This window comes from Monodon monoceros, unplaced genomic scaffold, assembly GCF_005190385.1.
Source record: "Monodon monoceros isolate NGI ecotype Baffin Bay Population unplaced genomic scaffold, NGI_Narwhal_1 Super_Scaffold_3, whole genome shotgun sequence".
NCBI classification, from domain to species: domain Eukaryota; kingdom Metazoa; phylum Chordata; class Mammalia; order Artiodactyla; family Monodontidae; genus Monodon; species Monodon monoceros.
The window spans coordinates 66,217,307-66,233,949 of NW_021703780.1; the positions used below are offsets into that span (position 1 = coordinate 66,217,307).

The 16,643-nt window shown below is 58.8% G+C and overlaps 1 protein-coding gene, 1 long non-coding RNA gene and 1 other non-coding gene across 3 annotated transcripts; 1 reads left to right on the forward strand and 2 right to left on the reverse strand.

The window, feature by feature from the left end:
• Positions 1 to 147, reverse strand: LOC114908203. The gene has a single exon (XR_003796895.1). It is a non-coding gene; the product is annotated as a U4 spliceosomal RNA (small nuclear RNA).
• Positions 148 to 3,396: 3,249 nt separating this feature from the next.
• On the forward strand, positions 3,397 to 6,073 carry LOC114908006. The gene is made up of 2 exons (XR_003796836.1): positions 3,397 to 4,950; positions 5,917 to 6,073. It is a non-coding gene; the product is annotated as an uncharacterized LOC114908006 (long non-coding RNA).
• DUSP7 (dual specificity phosphatase 7) lies at positions 4,640 to 11,911 on the reverse strand. Its single transcript, XM_029244215.1, has 3 exons — positions 11,395 to 11,911; positions 9,474 to 9,908; positions 4,640 to 6,695 (listed from the first exon to the last, which is right to left on the reverse strand). The coding sequence occupies exons 1-3, from the start codon at positions 11,909 to 11,911 to the stop codon at positions 6,388 to 6,390; spliced, it is 1,260 nt and encodes a 419-aa protein (XP_029100048.1). The 3' UTR covers positions 4,640 to 6,387.
• Positions 11,912 to 16,643: the final 4,732 nt, after the last annotated feature.

Genomic DNA, 16,643 nt, shown 5'->3' on the forward strand with positions numbered 1-16,643 from the left:
CTCTATTTACAATAGCCAGGACATGGTTTTCATATCTGTAAAAGAACTCGAAATGTGCATCAGATACCATTATCTGGGTACTTCAATTAGCAATAATCGCGCCTCGGATAAACCTCATTGGCTACAATACTGCCACTGAGCAAAGCTATCTGGGTACTTCAGAGAGGGCCTACAGCAGAGGATATGGAGGAGGGGTCTGTCCCAGGAAGGCCCCATAGGGTCCTGCTAAGTTACACTGGGACCCTGTGTTCACACCATGGGTGCTGCCTCCCATGAGGCTCAAGTGCTGCTGGTCCTGCGGTTGTGTCCTTCTCTCCGCCTCTCCTCCCATGCTACAATGGTCCAGTCCCCACCACCCACTGTGACCATGCTAGCCTCCTCAACGTCCCCTGTCCTGAACACTTGCCCCTCAGCCTGTTCGCCACTCAGAAACTAGTGTTTTTTAATTTTTTAATCAATATTTTTAAAATTGAAGCATTGTTGATTTACACTGCTATGTTAATTTCTGCTGTACAGCAAAGTGATCAGTTATATATACATTCTTTTTTTTCATATTCTTTTCCATTATGGTTTATCATAGGATATTGAATACAGTTCTCTGTGCTATACAGTAGGACCTGTTGTTTATCCACGCTCTCTATAAAAGCTTACATCTGCTAACCCCAAACTCCCACTCCATCCGTCCTCCAACCCCCTCTCCCTTGGCAACCTCCAGTCTGTTCTCTATGTCCGTGATTCCGTTTCATAGATAGGTTCATTTGTGCCATATCTTAGATTCCACATATAAGTGATACCATATGGTATTTGTCTTTCTTTGTCTGAATTACTTCATTTAGTATGATAATCTCTAGTTGTGTCCATGTTGCTGCAAATGGCATTATTTCATTCTTTTTTATGGCTGAGTAGTATTCCATTATGTATATGTACTACATCTTCTTTATCCATTCACCTGTTGTTGGACATTTAGGTTGTTTCCATGTCTTGGCTATTGTGAATAGTGCTGCTATGAATATAGGGGTGCATGTATCTTCTTGAATTCTAGTTTTATCTGGATATATGCCCAGGAGTAGGAATGATGGATCATATGGTAGTTCTATTTTTAGTTTTCTGAGGAACCTCTATACTGTTTTCCACAGTGGCTGCACCAACTTACGTTCTGGGGGATCTTTCTAGTGACAACTATAACTTAACTATAACTGTCTATAGTGACAACTATAACTGTCATGTCTAGTGACAGCCATGGGCTTAAAGCTCTTTAGGGGCTCCCCTGTCCTCTGGACCACCGCCCTCCACCCCCCTGCTGGCCCATCCAGCCCTGAAGAAGGGGCTGCAGCCCCTCTTTGCTTGCAGCAGCGATGGAAGGGCCCTGGGACTGGAGGAGGAGGTGTGGATGTAGAGGGGGTGGATGGAGATCCTACAGATGCACAGAAGCCACAGGGTAGATGATGCCCCCTGGAGGTATGCGACGGAGCAGACCTGGGAAGGGGGCTGCCTTCCTGAGCAAAGGGGGTTTGGCAGGGGCTGGAGTCCCCTGTTGCCTGTCAGGGCTCATCTGGCCCAGCCAGAGACAATGGCTCTGAGGCCTCATCTTACCTCTGGGGAGTTGCTAATGATGGTCTTTAGTGGCCTTGCCTGGGAAGGGATGACCTCACCGGGCCACACCCTGATGAGAGGAGGCTGGAGTCAAGAGGCAGGCGGCTCCTCCATCACCGTGAGACCTGCTTGGGCTTGTCTTGTCTGAAGAATGAGGGGGCAGTGTGTGTGCACTCGTGTATCTGGTCCTTCACGCGGCCAGAGGGAGAAAGCTCCCAGCCTGATGGGGGAGGCAGGACCTGGGTGAAAAGTCTCAGGGCAGCAGGGTGGGGAGGCCTTGCTTCTACTCAGCGTCTCTGGCTTCTGTTAAGGGTTTGGGTGTGGGTGCCGGTGTTCCCGGCCACATCCGTGCTGAGGCAGAGGGTCTGCCCGCTGCACACATAGTATCCAGGGGCAGGCCTGCGTGTACCAGGTGGTGGCGGCAGCAGGGGTGGGAGCAGGTTCCAGCACAGGCTTGCTGCCTGTCCCCGCCCTGCCCCATTCATCAGGGATGACTATGTTTGCACTCTGGGGAGGGGTCCTGTGGAGGTGGCCCCTCTCCTGAGGGCAGCCTCCCCCTCCCCCGGGCTCGGAGCAGGACCACTCTAGGGAAATGTTCATCTCTTTTGTGGTGTCCTTGTCAGACCCCCTTCAGGGTGACTCCTCCACAGTGCTCCAAGTTCTTTCTCGTGTCCAGCCTTAGTCACTCTTGCTGTTGCACCTGATTCATTTATCAGAGGACAAGTTGAGGGCCCCATTATCCTGCCACCCAGTCTGACATCACTGAACTTCCCTCGGGCATGTTCCCACTACTGGGACAGCCCAGTCGGCACAGGAAATGGCTGCTGGATGAATGTGCAAGTGAGTGAGTGACTGAATGAGTGGCTCAGATCCTCCTCCCATGAGAATGCTAAGCAGTGGCTAAGAAGTGGATGAGGGGGTCCTGGGGGCCTGGGCTGAGATGGAGACAGAAACGGGGACCCAAAGGGAGGCAGAAAGAGGGTCAGGAGGAAAGAGATAGGACTGAGGGCACAGAGACGAAGCAGATGCAGCCGAGAGCCAGGTGTCCTCGAGCTCCACTGGCATCCAAGGCCTCAGCCAAAGATGGCCTGGGACGGACAGGGCCCATGGGGGGGACAGCACGACCAAAACAAGGTGGAATAACAGGAGCTCAGAGTGAGGGACCATGAGGCAGGAACCTGGGACCCAGGGTGGGGACAGCAGTCTAGCATGACCTAGACCAAGGTCAGAGCAAGGACCCAGGGCTCCAGCCACCCAGCCATGACCTATCCCTCTGCCCCCACCAGAAGGAAGCTGCAGGGAACCTCAGCCAGGCATGGTAGTGAGGTGGGAGTTTCTACAGATGAGGACACCGAGGGTCAGAGGCCACCTGGCCTAAGGTTGCATAGGAGGTAAAGTCCCTCAGTGCTTGGTTGGAGGGGCCAGCTCAGGAGGAGACTGCTGCTCCCACCCCCGAGCCTGTGCTTGGGCACGGTGGCACTGCCAGGCACTTACTCGGCCTGTCGAGGGCCCAGCCCCCCGCCCAGCACCCGCGGGCTTCCCCAGCCCTGGCCGAGGGCAGCGAGGGAACAAAGGTCCAGTCTCTGCCTGCTCAGGCCCCCACCCCCTTGCCCGCCCCTGGCACAGAAGGACCAGGGCCCTGAGGGAGCCCAAGAGCCAAAGCAGCCCCCGCCCCTTTGCCGACACTGAGAACCCCCTTCCTCCCCCTCCCACGGGCCTGCTGGCTGCACTGCAGTGTCCCCCCTTCTAAAGATGGGAAGGCTGAGTGAGAGGGCTGAGGAGCTGGCAGCCACACAGCTGGGATTCGAGCCCACCTAGCCCTCCTCATAAGCGTGAGGGTGTGACTGTTCCCGTTGGATGTAACTCACGGGGAGAGATGGGGCAGGGACAGAGACGGCAGAGCCTAGATGGCCCAAAGGGGAGTGCTGGGGAAGGGGCTGAATTGCTCTCACTTTTCCAGCCCTGCCCACCTACCTGCCACCCAGGGCCAGTCCAGTGCTGGTCACAGCAGAAGGGATAAAGCCAGGGGAGAGGCAGAGATGGGGAAACGGAGTCAGCACCCAGGTCCCCCTAAGTTCATGACCGGGGCTCACTCAGTCCAGTCAGGTGAAGCCCCTGCGGAGCTTCCGTTTCCCCATCTGTAACATGGGGCTGTGGGGCCCACTGGGGGCCTTGCTCCCCAGGCCACGGCCATCATTCTTCTCCAGGACCCTTGCCTGCCCCCTGCTCCCCCCAGGGCCTGGTCTTACGCCTCCAGAGGGGCCTGCATGGAGGGCAGGGCCTGGTCTTACGCCTCCAGAGGGGCCTGCATGGAGGGCTGACGCTCATCTGCTCTGGAGAAGCTGGGCACAGCCTAGCCCTCCCTGCAGGCCCACGTCCAGACCAGGAAATGAACATCAGGTGTTCATCATGCCCGAACGTGAAAAGCACTGGGTATTTGGGTGTGACTAGCTCCACTGTACAGATATAGATACTGAGGCTCAGGGAGGCTAAGGGACCTGTCTGAGGCCACCCAGCTCCTGAGCAAAGCAGGGCTGACCTGCTCACTGACCAGGCTTCACGTCCTATAAGCATCCCAGGGACAGAGGGGGAAGGAGGGAGCTTGATAAACACACACCCCATGTCCCGTCCACAAGAGTAGCAAGAGAAAGGGCCAGGGCTACAGGGGGGCAGGTCAGGAGCCTGGAGCGCTTGGGCAGTCTGGGCAATGTCCAAGTGGACAGCCTTGGGCGGTTCTGGGCGAGCAGGGGCTCAGTTCTGTAACCTTGGTCCATAAAACCTCTCCAAGCCTTGATCTGTTAACCAGTGGGCCAAAGCACATGGAGAAAGCCCAGATGCCCCTGCCTGCCTGCGCCTGAGTGGCTGGGGAAATGCCCACACCCCAGCTGCTCCTCCCAGCTTTGGGCACCTCCAACCAGTCAAAGCAAGTGCCCAACAGGCCCCAGGCAGGATCAGGCTGCTGCCTCTCGCAGAGCAGGCCCTGGGATACTGGCCACAGTGCACCTCCTCGCTGCCTCCACCCCTGGCCCTTATCAGACACAACTCGTTTTAAAGAAAAAATAATATTTATTTGCAATATAAACAAAGTCCCGTTGCTGGATCGGGATATATATATGTATGTGTGTGTATATATATGTAGGGTCACAAATTTTCCTTCATAAGTTCATAAAGCAAAACTGGCCACCCTCTTGGCATACCCTCATTTACACAAATCTGATGCATCTTTCTGGGTTTTTCTTTTTAAAGGTAAAAAAGAGAGAGAACCATGTACAGCATGGAAGCTTTTTGTCAATTTCTTGACTGTGGCAAGATTTTAATCTGCTGCCTTAAAGAATCCCTGAAAACCACCCCTGTGAGGTAAGATGCAGTGGGGGCAGAGTTTCCGTGGCCTTGCTCACATGCTGAGTGCTGGCTCGCTCAGGGACCCCAGCCCGACTGCTCACCCCTCCCCAGGCCCTATGCAGTCCTGACACCTGGGAGAACTGAGAAGGAACAAACCTGGAGGAGGATAACGGAATCCGTGGCTTTGTTCTGTGGATATGGGGGTGGAGGGATGGACAGAGCCTCACACCCCTTTCCTTGTCCATCCTCGCCACCCACCCCTGCCCTGGGATTGAAATGGGTGCGAGTTTCTTAATAGAAGGCAGGGGCAAGATGAGCACAGGGCAGGCTTTCACGGGTCGAGGGGACTGGGAGTGGCAGCTGAACCAAAGCAACAACCAGGGTGAGGGAAGAGACTCGGGGGAGGCAGGGCTGGGTGCCACCACCTACGCCCCCCCAGCCACTGGGCCTGCACCCTCAGCTACCAACAGACAGAGAGAGGAAGATACAAGTAGTGGGTACATATAAAAAGGGCCTGGGGCCCAGGCCCCCCTCGGGGCTGAGCCCGGAGGGTTAATGCTACTGCGTGGCAGCCCCCTGTGGCCCCACCTCCAGCAGGACAGTGGCAGGGCCTCCCTCTGCTGCCTGGGGCAGTTGGCAGGGACCACCAGAAGGGCAGTTGGGTGGGCAGAGAATGCAAAGGCCACCTGTCCAGCCCACCACTCACCACTCGCGGCAGTCATCACAGGCAAATGCAGAGCCAGGTCGGGCTGGGCCAAGGTGGGAGGTGTGGGCAGGCCTGGGAGTCCAAAGCTGGCGAGAGCAGCGAACCACCCCTTTAAGGGCCGCTGCGGAAACGGAGGCTTCACACATGTGCAAAACGCTTTTGGTCAAGATCAACGCGGGGTTTGTCTTTTCCATTAAAAACAAAAACCCAAGAATTGCTTTTTGAAATAAGAAAAACAAACTGATAACACTTCTCTCTCTCTCTCTCTCTCGCAGGATCAAGAAAGGGATGAAATACTGGTTTATACAATCCACTGTTGCATGTAGCCTGAAAATAACACTTTTCATTAAAAAAGAAAAATCAAGAAGAGCTTGAACACTCTCTGCTCCAGGGAGCTCGGATTTACCTGCCAAAAATAAAAAGTAAACTCAGGTCCACGGATGTGTCTTTTAAAAAAAGAATAGCCAAACTGGCTGGGCCATCAGCAGAAAGGAGTGTCCTGGGACAAGGACGAGGCCCCACTGGACTCCCAAAGCCACATGTCTGAGAGCTGAGGGCCCCTCCGGAAAGTCCTGCCGGGGGAGGCCTGGCTGTGGACTGCACCCTCCCCGGGACGGTGAGGGAAGCTCACCTCTGGGCACAGGCAATGTCCGGGTTCCTCACGCCAGAGGCAGCAGGCATGGGCCCTCCCTGCGGGCCCTGTGGAGGCCCGGGAGGGGCTGGCCCGTTGCCCCATGCCCCCGGCCTCACGTGGACTCGAGCGTGTTGAGTGGGAACAGGTTGTGGTTGGTGGGCGTGGAGAAGTAGAGCTGCTCGCTGGGGGTGTGGTTGTCACACGGGCTGCTCAGCCCCAGCGTCCGCTCGAAGTCCAGCAGCTGCCCCATAAAGTTGAAGTTGGGTGAGATGTTGGACTTTTTCCTCTTGACAAAGTCGTAGGCATCATTGAGCGACAGGTTCATCTTCTGCATCAGGTAGGCCACCGTGACCGTCACCGAGCGGCTGATGCCTGCCAGGCAGTGCACCAGGACACCGCACTTCTTGGAGCGGGCCTCGTCTGAAACACAGGCACGGGTCAGGGCAGCACCTCCTCCAGGGAGCCACCGCAGGTGGGGCTGGGGGCAGCATGGTGACTGGCTGGTGCCTCCCGACTCCCGAATGACCTGGTGAAGTCCCACGCGGGTGGGACAGCAACTTGGGGTTGAGGTCAAGAGCATGACTGTGGAGAGGGCTCTGCCACACGGTAGCTCCAAGTCACTGGACATTCCTGCGCCTCGGTCTTCTCCTGTCAGAGGGCCTGCTTACTCACAGTGCTCTTAGAGGGACGTGAGCCAAGGGAGGGCGCCACAAACACTGTGATCACTGCTAGTCCTACTGCTGCTATAACCGTGTGCTACTACATGCCAAGATGTCACCTGCATCCTCTCAGGTCATCTGCACCATGGCTACCAAGTTAACTTGATAAATGAGGACACAGGCACAGAGGCCAAGTGACGAGCACAAGGTCACACCAAGGTTCCTCCTAACTCGCAGCACTCACCCCCGCTAGCCCACGACCTGGGGCTCAGGGCTGAGCTTGCTCTCCTGGGGCAGCTTCCACGGGTGCCCCCGAGAGCCTCCTCAGAAGCAGGCCTCATGAAGGCTCCTCCACAAGGGAACGGCAGGCAGCACTCGGCTCTGCCCTGGGCCCAGCCAGTCCCCGGGGCCTTAGTCCTGCTCCGGAATAGCCAGGGACTGGGACCAGGGCCACGCCTAGTTTCACCAGTGGGGTTTGCTTATGTGGGGCCTACCCAGACCACTTACTAGACTTTCCCTGGCCCATGTGCCAGTGACATCTCCCACCACAGCCAACCAAGTTCTGCCAACTCTCCCCTCCACCGCTCCTCCCAGATTCCCCCAGTGCGGTGCTCAGACTCCTATGCCTGACAGGCAGTAGGAGCTCAAATACCGGTCGAGCCACCGGCCAACTCAGTCCTGTAATCTCTCCTCCCCTAGACCCGAGCACAGCTGCATCTCCGTGCCAGAGCTGTGCCAGGGGCACAGATTAACAAGAGGCAGGCCTGGGGTCCCCAAGGTCCCCGCCTGAGCTCACTGGGAGCCAGGTACACTCCTTCAAGATGCACTCCTACAAAAGGCCACAGGTTCACAAATTGTTCCTCATATGGCGCTCACTGCTTCTGGCCTGGCAGGACTTCCCTTCCCTAAGCCCACATGAGGGTTCCCAGGGCAAAGCATGCAGTAGGTGCTTAATCCAGACTCGGGGACCAACTGGGGGCCAGACCAGCGGGGGAAGAGACCGATTGTCATGGATTCACGTGGAACCACGATGTCTGACCTTTAGATTTGGGGCAGGAGAAGGGGGTAGTGGAGACAAGCCTCCAGTGGTGACACATCAAGATAAGGGGAAGGCCTGGTCCCCAAACCCACTCCTAGGTGATCCAAAGTAAAACCACTTCCGCTGGCTTTATTTTTAGCCCTCTAAGGGTGTGGCTGAGCCTTGGGGGTGCTGGTGCTTGATCCTGCCCCACTGAGTCCTACGGGATGCTTGGGCTTCAATTCCTTCACTTGTCAAAAAGGGAGTATGGTTCCTCCCACCTCTACACCCTGTTCTGTCCCCCTCCCCAGATGTAAAGGGACCTCCAAGAAGGATAAAAACACCTACAAACCAGGCTCAGCCCCGGGAAATCCGGGGCCCCTCTTCACCCCCCTCTTCCCTGGGGAGAGCACAAACGCTGAGGCAGCACCCACAGCCCTCTGGGCCATGTCCTCCCAAGCAGAGCTGGGAAGCTCTGGATAGCCCCCGACACAGCCCCTCCCCCAGGCCTCAGCTTCCTTCCTTCCTCCCAGCCAGGCACCTACTTTTGGTTCCCAGTAAGCGGATGAGGCGGGGAAGCCTCCCACTTCCTGTTATTAATGCGAGCCCAGCCCAGCTGACACCAAAACGCCCTCCACTGGACATAGCCGCCAGAGGGAAAAGACTGCCGGGCCACCCCCTCCCTGCCACCGGAGGCTGGACAGAACACTGGGTCACCAGGCTCGGAGAGCCCAGGGTTTACATTCACCCTGATCTTGTGTCCCTTTCCTGAATCCTGGGTGAGAGCTGAACCCAAAGACGACCTGCCATCTGAACAGCCTCCAGCTGGCCAAGGAGAAAGCAGGATGGGAGGTCAAAGATAAGGAACCCGAGTCAGCTGAGGCTGCGGATGGAGGGGGCTCAGAGGGCGCTAAGCCAGACAGCAGAACACACTGCTCCGGGGAGGACTTCCTCAGCCTCTCCCCATACTCTCTGAATACCCCCTATATGCCAAGCAAGCCCCACAGGCTGCTGGGAGCATCTGAGGCGCCGCCGAGGCCCTCTGGGTCATCACGTTCCAACAGCTGCCAGTTTGGGGTAGGCCTCTGGCTCCAGGCCACACTTTAGCCCCCTCAGGTACACGGTAAAGCCCAAAGAGGCTCCGTGACAGCCCCTAAAGAGACATGTGCGCTGAGGCGTGACGCAAAGCAAGCAAGACTCGTGGGAGGTCTGAGAGCTGGGATGTTTCAGCTTGCTGAGCCTGAAACAGCACAGCCAGAAAAACCCAAGCTGGACAGCAGAGGCCACAAGGCTCCAACAGCTGCAGGGAGCCTGCGAGTCAGGGGACTGCTCAGGCCCCGAGGGCCTCGGTGACTCACAGTGGGCCTGGGTACACCCATGGGCACACGCTGGCACATGCAGGGCACACACAGGTCTTGACAGGCCCAGAGATACCCAGCCAGGCACGGGCAACACCCAGAGTCCCATACACACCTTGATGCGCAAGTGCACCCACCCTGCCCGAAGCGCAGCAGCACTTACCGATGAAGCTGATGGCCTCAGGGAAGAACTGGGAGAGGTTCTGGCTCCAGTGGTCAGAGATGGGGATCTGCTTGTAGGTGAACTCGCCCCCGTGCTCGAAGGCATTGGGCAGGTTGGGCGTGACGTTGAGGATATACTTGATGCCGTACTTGCCGAGCACATCCAGGTTGGTGGAGTCCTTGGCGCAGCCGAGGTAGAGGTAGGGCAGGATCTGGACGGGGAAGGCCGGTTGGCTGGATGGCACAGGGCTGCCGTCTGACTCGGTGGCACTGCTGGGCAGCTCTCTGTCCGACTCACCATCTGAGCAGTCAGAGCTGATGCGTAGGCCCCCCAGACCCAACACTGAGGTGGGCGGTGAGCCGCTCGGCGAGGACGAGCTGTCCACGTTGGTCTCGCAGTGTTCTGAGTACTCTGTCTGGAACTTGTTGAAACCACCTGTGGACAGGATGAGACAGGGCCTGGATGAGAGACTGACGATGCCAGAGCCCCCAGACCCAACAGGCTGCACAAGACCAACAGCAGCCAGGGTTCCCCACGGCAAGCACCGTAACACCAACAATGGACAACACGGGCGGTGCTACATATTTACACATGTACCTCCTCCTGTTTTCTCCACAACTATCCTATGATCCACTTCACAGATGGGGAAACTGAGGCCCCAAGTGATAAAGTAACATGCTTGAGCTCCATACCCTTACCCATAGGGCTTCAGGGCCCCAGCCATACAACCAGCTTTAGGGCACTTGAGGACAGACTCCAGCTCATTTCTCTTCCACAGCTCCCATGTACACCTGGCACCCATGGGTGCTCAGTAACTGCTAAGCGGTAAAGGAGAGCAAACCACCCCATCTCAAGCCAACACCTGTGGGTTTGCAAACCCCTCTTATAGATGAGACCGCAGGGGCCAGAGCTGCATCTGGGTCAGCTAGAGGCAGAGAGGGCCTGGGCCCCCTGACTGGGAATAGGGTGCTTGAGCCCCACTCTCAGCCACACGGGAAATAGTGTGAAGGTATCTGTTGGCTCTTTCCCACGGCAGGGGCAAGTTCATAAAAGGGGTCCCAATTCCACCACTCCAGAACCCACCCCCTTATAACACAAGGTCCCTCTCAAGCCTTGGACCCACAGAAGGGGAAGCTGCTGGGGGCTTTACAGGGACAAGAAATGGGGAGCGCCTTGCAGCTAAGGATGGGCCCTGCGCCCGAGGGTGCCGCAGGCCTCCTCTCCCCTCCCGCCTGCCCGCCCCGCTGCCAGCAAGAGGCCATTTTGGAATGTTAATTGGAAACACCGGCTGCAGCCACTCGCCTCCCAGCGCTGCCTCCCCCTTCCACAGTCTCTGGGGTGGCAGGCTAAGGACTTGGGGATCCCAGAAAACCAGAGCTGGGGCAAGGAACACTGCTTACAGCCGTGCCCCAAGCGCCTCCAAGAGGCGGTGATTCCCAAGTGATGAGACCCACGCGGGGATGCCCGGAGTCCCCCAACCCAAATGATCCCTATTCCCTGGCGGGGGCGGGGACGATTATGAAAAGCTCCTGTCCTAACCCGGGCCTTCCAGGAACACGCATTCCAGTCTGTAGGAGCTCAACTTGGGTGCCCAGGAGGGGACCCTCCCTCCTTTGGAGGGCTCACGGGGAACCTAGGAGCGGCTATGGCCCCAACAACACGAAAAAAGGAAAGCCCAGGCGGGGAGAAGTTTGTTCGACCCACTTAGATCGTGCCCAGAAAGGGGTGTAGAGGAGGCCTGCGTGTCAGCCTAAACCCGCACAGCTGGGGCCGGACGCCCGGGAGAGGAGAATGCGGGCCGGGGGCGACGTGGCGCCGGCCGGGCAGGCTGGGCACGGGAAGAGAAAGCGGCCTCCGGCTGGGGCACCCGGGAGCCGCGGGAGAGCCCCAATCCCAGACAGGGTCTCGGCGCTGCCCTCACCTTGGAGGTAGTAGGCCTGGCAGCCGTCGTCGCGCAGCTTTTGCAGGAGAAGGCCAAGCACCGAAGCGGGAGCGCCAGGCTCTGGCTGCCACTCGGCCGTGGCCTCGTCGTAGAGCAAAACGGTGGCCGCCTTGCAGCGCGTAGCGAAACGCTCCTTGTCGGCGTGGTTGGGGATGATGGAGCGGATGGGCAGGTTGCCCTTGCGCAAGCGGCGCAGCATGAGGCCCGGGATGGCCAGGTTGATGGCCGTCTCGATGTGCGACGACTCGAAGAGCTCGTGCGGCCGGCAGTCGAGCAGCAGCAGGGACGCGCCGCCGCGCGCCTCCAGCTCCTCCTGCAGCCACTCGGCACTCTTGCAAGGCATGGCCCCCGCACCCGCCGCCGCGCCTGCCCCGGTACCGGCGCCGGAACCAGACCCCGCACCGGGCTCCGACCCCGCCCCGGTGCCCCCAGCCGCCGACGCCCCCGAGGCCGACATGTGCGCCCGCGCTGGGGGGCCGCGGAGCTGGTTTTTCATGGGGAGCGCGGGCGGCCCGGGGCCGGGGCCGGGCAGCCCTGCCCTGGGACGGCGCCCCGGCCGCGCGGGCCCCAGCCGCGTCTCCGGGCGCCCGCCTCCCGCCGAGCTGCACGCCCGCCGCCCCGGCCTCCCGGCCTCCGTCCCGCCCGGCCCTCCGCGCGCGCCGCGGCCTGACAGCCCCAATTAAACGGCGTCTCGGACGGCCGCGCGCCGAGGCGTCCTCCGGGGGGCGGGGCCGCGGGGCCGGCGCCCGAGCTTAAAGGCGCCGTACCTCCGCCGCCCCTCGCCACGGGGTACGCGGGCGCGCGAGCAGTCCCGTGTGCCCGGAGACCTGCGCCCCGGCCTTCGCCCCGCTTCAGCGCTGCTGCCGTCTCGCCTGGCCCAGAACTGATTATGACTCGCCTTGGGGCCCGGCCAAGACCCTCTCGGTTCCCCTATCCCGCGCTCCCAGCTCTTCTGTGCCCTACCCTGAAGGGCTGCCCTGGGGGCGTCCTGCGCGTGGCATCCCCTTCCTACGTTCACGGAAGCAGAGTTTCCCCGGGGATGGGGCGGAGGGAAGGGGCGATCAGGCTGAGCCAAAGCCCCCTCCTCCTGTCAACGCCATTCATTCATTCTCAGCGAGTTCATTCAACAAATGGAAATTGAACGCCTACTACGTGGCATGACCTGTGCTTAGGCGGTCACCGTTTCTGGCAACTTGCATAGTCCCAATGAGGGCTACACGCTTGAAGACCTGAAGGTAGTCTCACCCCAGCAGGCCTGAAGGGAGATCAGCACCTAGGCAACTGGCGGAGTAGGACGGCCCAAGGCCGTGCCACCCTCCACGGGCAGGGGTGAAGAAATCCTCAAACGACCTGGGAAGAGAGAGCGGGCCCTTTAAGGAAGCTTCACAAGCGGGGTGGTGACAGGCGCCGAGTGAAGCGCCACGTGACTTTTCCACGGGAGCGGGTGCTGGGGGGATCCTCTTTAACCGGCTCTCCTCCTCCCACCTCCCAACGCACCAATCAACTTTCGTGGTAGGCGGGAGTGCGTCACGCAGGTGGCCAATCGCGGCCGAAGGAGACGGTGGGGCGGAGAGACGAAGGCGGGGCCCGCCGAAAGTTCCACCCAGCGCGGGAAGTGGGCGGGGTCTCAGCGAGCGCTGTGTATCGGCTCGCAGGCTGCCTAGGCGGAGTAGGTGAATGGATCCGCAGGTAGCGCTGGAACAAAGCGGCTCGACTCGAACGGTGCGCGTGCGCAGGGCCTGCCGCACTTTCCCTACTGAGTCAGGGTTGTCTGTGTCGGGAGGGAGCTCGCGGCTGATCCTGCGGTTCGTCTGGTCCGTTCCCTGCTGGGTGGAGTGCTCCCACATCCTTGGGGTTTATCCTTCCCACTCTGCCCGAGGCTGGTCAGCTCCCCGCCACCTTGCCTCTACACCCAGCTGGAGGGAGGTTAGCGTCAGAGATGAAGGGCGGTGGCGCTTGAGATTTGCCGAAGGGAACGCTTCTGGAACCCGCAGGATTTGAGCTTTCCGCTGACAGGAAGGCACGAAGAGGGGCGGCCCTGGGTTAGTCCCCGCTGCCCACCTCCCTCCGCCCACCCCCCTTTGTCCATGCGAAGGATAGTCTATGTGAAGGGTTTCATCCCGCTGCAGGGCTGTGTCGAAAAGAAGCAGGGATCTCTCCCACAGTCACACTCCCAGCAAGATGACAGCACTGCAATCATGGGTGCCTTATCACCCAAGATTCACCCAATCTTGGGTGCCTTATCACCCAAGATTCGATGCCCAGAGAGGTGATAGGAGAATCAGGTCTCTGGCCTCCCGCGCAGGCTTGTCCTAGGGTTGCTGGGCAGAGCCTACTTCCCTGGGGACCTAGGACGAGTGGAAAGGGCTCCCGGGGCCTGAGGGGCCCAGATGTGGATTCTGCCCTGCCACCTGCTGACGTGTTGTGTGGCCCGAGTATGGTTCCCACCTCTCTGGGCCTCAGTTTTCCCCACGTGGGATCGTGCTGGTCTGGACTCTGCCCAACCAGTCCACCACAAATCTGTCAGCCTGGGAGGGTGGTTCTCTGAAGCCAGGCCCCTTAGCCGGTAGTCCAGGTGCTGGTTGTCAGGGATGGAGACAACCAGCACCTCACTCAAAAGGCCTGAGCAGACCCACAAGGGAGGGGACCTGCTGGCCAGTGAGTCATTCCTCAACGGGCTTGTTGGGGGCCTTTTGGAGCTTCACCTACAGCAGTGCCTGATGAGGAGTTGACCATTGTTCTCACTAGTGGGGGCACAACTGCGAGGGGACCCTCCACCGTGCCCCCCCAGTCTCCATCCCCCGTGCGCGAGGACGCCCCTCCCGGAAGAGGGGAGGAGGCCCACCACCCCTCACATTAGCTTGTGATGGCTCCCTAGTCTCCCTCACCCTCTGGACTCCTCTAGCGGGGACAGCTACCCTGGAGGAGAGACCTGTGAGGATGTGTGGAATTGGGAAGACTCCCTGGGGGGTGGGGGGCATCCTCCCACAGGGATGTAAAAAGAGGCAGGGTTTGACTGAGTACAGGAGAAGGGAGAGCATCTGGGGAGGGGGTGACAGGGGGAGCAAAGGGGTGGAAGAGAATTAGTCTGACCATGGGAGATGCTGCAGTGGTCCTGGGCCCCCATCACCCTGGCTGGAGGAGAGCCGCAAAGCCTTGGTTCCTGAGTGGAAGCCCTGCCTACAGTCTTGAACCGCTAGACACAATGCGTAAAGTGGATCCCAGCAGGGCTGCCCTTGGGTGTTAGGGAAGGGGGCAAGGGACAGACACAGAACCCTCTGACATACACGGCTCAGAGCATAACAAGAACTTGCCTATGGTCAGACAGCAAGAGGCCAGAGCTGCCCCTGCCCAGGGCCTTGCTCTGCACCTGTGACCCTCCCTCAAGGATACTGGGAGAGGGGACCTGGTACCTTGGGTAAGAGCTTGGGATCAAAGACATTCCTCCTCCTCAGGAATGTGGCCTTTCCTGCCCTTCAAGGTTCAGACCCTCCCTCACCTGCAGCCCCTGGGAGAGGTGCCCCACTCACTAGGGTCTCCCTGAGGGGCAGGGGGGCCCCAGAACAGGTGTGAGTCCCTGGGGGTGATTGGGTCTCAGGAGGGGAGCTGCGGGTGGGGTGTGTTTGAACCCTCTGCGGGCTGTACCCGTCTCCCACACCCCTCCAGGCCTTTGCACATGCTCTTCCCTCAGTCAGGACATTTTTTCGCCCTCACCTTTTGCCTGCCTTCTAGAATATCCCAGCTCAGGTGTCACCCTCAGGGAGGCTTCCTCTGATCCTCCAGGCTAGATTAGCCCCCCTGATCTGTGATCCCAGGACCCCTGCCCCCCAACTTTGCTCTGGACTCTATCACAGTCATGGTTACACCGCCCACCAGACTTTCTCCCTTTGGATGTCCAATGGTATGCCTGCCCCTCCTCAAGGCCATTTCTCCTCCTGCCGTCTCTGTCTCATCCCTCGTCCCCCAGTTGCCAGGCCCAAACCCATGAGGCACGTTTGGAGCTACTTACCCTGTCTGCACATATCCAGCCCCAGAGCCACACAGTGAAGGGGGCTTCCCAGCCCGGCAAGGCTTAGCTGTGATGGTGGGATGTTTGATGTGAACTGAACAGATATGAACTGGTGTGTACCACCCCCCCCCAAACACATGTCCACATGGCATGGTGACCTAGGAGCTGTGTCACCAAGAATAGTTTAAGCATCTTGGAAGCAGACTTTCCTTTTCTCACTGTTGCCCCTGGATTTCTTAGAGATGGGCCAGCATGTTTGAATGGCATATGCTGGAGGGGCAGGAGGGGAGGAGGGTCAGTTTCTTGCCCTCCTACCCTAAAGAGGCTAGCACAAATTTGGGATGAGCTCCTGCTTGCTTCCAGGAGGGCAGCTTTCCAATCAAGGTCTATTTCCCACTATGAGAGCTGAGCAGGGGCTGGAGCAGGGGCTGGGGCAGGGCACTCCAGTCCGTGATGCCTGCTGCTGGTGACAGAGCTAGTCTCTGCCAAGGGCAGCTCCACTAGGCTGGGGGAGATGTGCCATCAGAGCCCTGCCTGAAACCCAGACTAGGGGTCACTATGCTTGCCCCTGAACCTTGGGACAGCTTCTCCCGCATCCCTTGGTGAGGTGCCTGCCTGGGTTACAGTCAGAACAAGTAGTGTCTAAGCCAGGCCAGGAGTGGACTGTGAAAAGCCTGGCAACTCTCCTGCCCTGCACAGAACTCCTGGCTGTACACATCCATGCATGTGCACGCACGCACACACACACACACACGTAAGGACACATAAGACAGGCCCAAACACCCATAGATCTACCTATACATGCATATATGCTCACAGGCACATAAGCGTGTACGTAGAAATACACAAATACAGACCTATGCACGAGTGCAGAAATGTACAGTACACATGTGCACACACACTCACTGTGATATGCACACATGCAAACAGACCCTGTATGTGTGGGCACTTGCCACTCTTGCTGGAGGGGTGCCCACAGACAGATAACCCAGAGGGGCTGTTACAGGCTGATGGAATCCATGTTCTTCTCCCACAGCCCTCGTCAACTGGGCTCACCCTTCCATTTTAGCCATTGCTGGGATCTCCGTGGTGACTAGTTCTGGATGGAACAGAAGTCCACCCGGCCTACCTCCCAGCAGGGGGCTGCCAGACCCTGGGTGATGGCAGCATGGCACAGGGAAGCTGTTGCCTGGGACAGCTCTGCTGCTGGGGGCCCAGC